The sequence below is a fragment of the Cyprinodon variegatus genome, unplaced genomic scaffold, assembly GCF_000732505.1.
Source record: "Cyprinodon variegatus isolate N-32 unplaced genomic scaffold, C_variegatus-1.0 Scaffold609, whole genome shotgun sequence".
NCBI lineage: Eukaryota > Metazoa > Chordata > Actinopteri > Cyprinodontiformes > Cyprinodontidae > Cyprinodon > Cyprinodon variegatus.
In genome coordinates, this window is record NW_015151062.1 from 501,125 (window position 1) to 505,690 (window position 4,566).

At 40.9% G+C, this 4,566-nt stretch overlaps 1 protein-coding gene across 1 annotated transcript in view; it reads right to left on the reverse strand.

Annotated features, from left to right (window-relative positions):
- Positions 1-4,566, reverse strand: part of gpatch1 (G-patch domain containing 1) — an 18,625-nt gene that overhangs the window by 3,258 nt on the left and 10,801 nt on the right. The window contains exons 9-12 of the mRNA XM_015392833.1: positions 3,028-3,300; positions 607-785; positions 399-526; positions 233-321 (exon numbers count right to left, since the gene is read on the reverse strand). Coding sequence (XP_015248319.1) covers positions 233-321; positions 399-526; positions 607-785; positions 3,028-3,300 — 669 coding nt within the window. The remainder of the gene's footprint in view (positions 1-232; positions 322-398; positions 527-606; positions 786-3,027; positions 3,301-4,566) is intronic.

Below are 4,566 nucleotides of genomic sequence, written 5' to 3' on the forward strand. Positions count from 1 at the left end.
TCTGTATCTGTCTGGATGTACGGTTATAATCTTCAATCTGTACATAGAGTCTAGTCAAAGTCCAGACGTCTCCAACCCATCTGAGCCCAGAGGACCTGCAGCCAGAGTTCTGAAGGTTCTGCTTCTATGTCGGTCGCTCGTTTGTTGATGGACCAGAAAACGATGCAAAGTGTTTGTGGTCCAGAACCAGTTGTTGGACGCGGCGGGTCCGGTTCTTCCTCAGTGGACCTACCTGCCGCCTGCCGGCTCTCTGGAACAGTTAAGAAGTTGAAGACGGAGAACTTGTCTCTCTTCACCTTGGGCAGACCCACCAACGACGACCTGAAGGACCAATCAGAGGCAGAGTTAGCCGTCACGTTGGGACACGGGGCTTTGTTCTGGTCCGGTTCGGTTCGTACCCAGGGTAAGGGTCCGGAACGTTGAACCTCTTGCACAGCAGTCTGTCAGGATGCCACTCCAACGTCTCTCTGGTCAGTTTTCCAAACATCTTCATCTTGACGGCTTCCTGCTTATCATCCTCGTCGCCCTGGCAACCAAACAACAAGCTCAGACTTCCCAGGAGAAGAGGGGGAGCGTCCCCGAGCAGAACACATCTGGGTGTCCTACCTCCTGGTCCAGGTGGACCTCCACCGTGTCGTCGTCCTCCTGGTGCTTGGCGCTAGTGAAGCGAGACGACAGCGAGGAAGAGGACGGTCGGTACAAGATGGATGCTCGGACGAACTCCTCGCGCTCCCTGCTGCGCTCCCACTCAGTCATGGTCGGGTCCAGACTTTGCTCCAGGGCATCTAAGGGACAGAAGAACCTCTTTAGACGGGTTCTGGCCCACTGGGCCCACTGGTTCTGGCCCAGTGGGCCTGAAATGACCAGTTTGATGGTCGTTTCTGCTCATGAAGGAAGCAGGAAATGATCGAGATTAACCGGTTAAACCTGAAGATCCACAGGAACAACATTAAGACGGGCCGAGACCGTTCATCCGATTTAATCGAATATTTACCCGCCTGAGCCCGGCGGACCCGGCGCAGGGCCCAGCTGACACCGGCTCATGGCCAAAACACAGTCACATGGTGTTTTCATATGGAGGATAAAAAGTGCCAAAATTAAATAAATAAATACAGCATTAAATAAATAATTAAATGTGTCAATAATTAATTAAATGTGGAATTAAATAAATAAATGTGTCATTCATTAATTAAAACCACGTCACTAATATAAAGTGCCACAATTAAATAAATAAATACAGTGATAAACAATGAATTAAATGTGTAATTCATTAAATAAATACAGAATTAAATATATAAATGTGTCATTAATTTAATTAAATACGTCTTCATTTTATCAAAAAAATATATAATTATTTCAGTGCATTGAAGCCATTCAAAGAATCTGTCAAACTCACCCATCAAAGTTAGGGGGCGGTTCTCTAACACCTGATTGGTCACCCTGCACATTAAGGCGGAGCAAATCGATTACAGAGACTCGATTCACGTTAGCCCCGCCCCCTAACTTTGATGGGTGAGTTTGACAGATTCTTTTAATGGTTTCGATGCACTGAAATAATTATATATATATTTTAATAAAATGAAGACGAATTTTATTAAATTAATGACACATTTATATATTTAATTCCGTATTTATTTAATGAATTACACATTTAATTATTTGTTTATCGCTGTATTTATTTATTTAATTGCGGCACTTTATATTAGTGACGTGGTTTTAATTAATGAATGACACATTTATTTATTTAATTCCACATTTAATTAATTATTGACACATTTAATTATTTATTTAATGCTGTATTTATTTATTTAATTTTGGCACTTTTTATCCTCCACACGCCTTTCAAATGGGGCTTTAAAATTTCTAAATCATGTTTTAAAATAATTTTTTCACAAGTACCTTTTGTTTTATAGCTGGGTTAACAAATAAACAAAATAAGATTTAAAATTCCACCTGACATGTGCGACTCTGTGTGGCATCAGCAGGTATTAATTTTTAGCCCCGCCTCCTAATGGCCGCCATCATTGGAGGTAATTGCTCTGTTGCTCTTATTTTCTATTCAGTTTGGTGATTTTATCGGTAAATTTCAAATGAACAAACGGCTAAATCTGAGGAGCAAAGGCTTTGCCTCATGCAGAAGGTCTCCAATGATGGAAATCAGCATATTTATCTGACCAGATTCTCCTTTATGAGAGGAAAAAATGCATTTTTGTACATTTGGCATTGTGCTAAAATCCCATTTCCTGCCAGCTCACTGCCAGCTAAAAGCTTTGTGGAACAAACATGCTTCATCATATTCGGTCCAAATGTGTTTGAGTTCTAGTCCAGATGTGGATCTATGGAGTCTGAGCTTCATCCAGAGTTTAAAACAGGCTTTCATGGTATTTTGCAGTTTTTATCTTGGAAAAAAACATTTTTTTTTGTTTTTTCTTTGTTTAATCTCCTATAAATCAGACATGCTGACATTTAAAATAGTGGTTCCACCTGAAAACTATCCCTCAAAGCCTTTATGTCACACAAATACAAACAATTGTATTTCCGATTTATTGTTTGGGAGCTGTACTTGCTTAAATTCACATCTGGAATTTCAGGCAGAATTTGCTCCTAAGCGCCTCGGTGCTTAAAGGGTTAAATAATCTTCAAATCATTTAGAAGTCGATTAATTGTTAACTGGAGTTTAGAGATTTTAAAACATGCCTTTAGCTGACAGAGCGACCTTAGAGCAGTAATTATACCAAATTTGTAAAACAAAATATGTAAAGATTTTTATTTAGGATAAAAATATTTTTCTTCTCTCATATTTTCTATCCAGAACGTCTGAAGTGGAAAAGTTTTAGCTTCACCAGGTTTAATTTCACAAAAAGTCTTCTTTAAGGAACCTTTGGCTATCTGATTATTAATCGATTAATTTAAAAAGTAATCAATCGTTTAATCGATGTGTTAAATCTAGTTAGTTGTAGCCCTGGTTCAGACCTTCAGTTGGATTCTAGGTGAAGCGGTTCCTGGTTTCTGTGGGGCGTCTCCTACCTTTGTCTCCGTCACGGAGGCGGCTCAGGTACAGCTCGTAGCGCGCCTGCTTGCTGGGGGTTTTCTCAAAAGGTTTGAAGCTCTGTGAGGAGGAGGAGCCTCTCCACGCCGCTAGAGCCTCCTGCTCCCGGAGGGCGGATGGCGTCGGAAGCGGTCCGGCCGGAGTGGGCAGGGGGGGGTCGGGCGTGGAGGGCTTCTGGGCCGAGGAGTTTCGAAGGCTGAGCAGGCGCTGTCGGTCCTCAGGTCTCAGCAGATCCAAGACTGAACTGGGACCTGATCCGGGTCAGAACCAGGAAGCAGATGAAGGAATCAGGAATTAAGCCACAATAATTACCGTAATTCACCGACTAAAGGAGCAAAGACAATCAACTTTATTGGTCCCTGCAAATCTACATTACAATGAGGCTGAAGTCCTCCTTCAGGGAACAGTGAGGCAGAAATGTTTAGAGAGGTTTTCAGTGGGTACTGACCCGCTGTGTGGATCTAGATAGATAGGAATAGATCTAGGACCCCGTGTCTAATCAGGAAGGCTGTAGGGGGTGTGGCCAAAAACCCACTAATAATCAGTAACTCTGTGCTTCTGATGGAGGAAGAGGATTGATTTGTTAGCATCTGGTTGCATAAACGCTGCTTCTTTTAGTGGGTTTTGCTAAATAGATTTATTCCCGGTTTGGGGCCAACCTTCAATATTTAAAATTCCAGTTTTATTTTAGATTTATGTTGGGAAAACATTCAAGTGTTTTCATCATTTCTTTACAATTAATTAATCACATAAATTCTAGAATTGTGTTAATAAAGATGGCTGCATGTTGAAGTAGCTCTGCTAACTTAAAGTCGTAGGGAAATCAAATTTAGATGTCAAATCATTCTGGCTTAAACATGGATACATGGGCAGCTCTAGACAGGGGCCAACGGGGGCCAGTGCCCCTCTAGAACATGTCCTGGCCCCCGTTATGGCCCCTGTACTGAAGACATCATGCTCAAAGAAACTCTAAAGATGATATGCGCTGGAACAGACATGGTTGCAAATTCTGTTTTACTAATTATTCAAAAACAGTGAGGTGATATCTGCAGTGGTGCTGCGATAGGATCCCAGTCTTCATCTGCTAAATGGTTGTTTTCAAAATGAAAAAAAAAAAAAATTTTACAGCTGAATTTATCAGTTTTTTCTTGAGTTCCAATTCAGATTTTATAAAAAAAAAAAACAACAACAACAAAAAAACGGTAATTAAGCAAAAAATAAAATTCCTGAATTCTGAATATATATTGACCTAATTAGTAATAGAAGTTTTATTAAACCAAGTTGAAGAGAAATTTCAGTTCATGCAGCTCTCTTTATATATCTGAACTGCTTGCCCTGTTTTTTTTTTATTTCATGCTTTTCTGGGCCCCCATGAAACACGCTGGCCCCCTGGTACATTTGGTCTAGAACCGCCACTGCATGGATAGAAATGTACTCTTTATTAATTTTTCTGTTATTGTATGAAATAATGTTCTGTTAGCTCTACGCCTGCCGAAGACACAGACGTCCATCCCCGT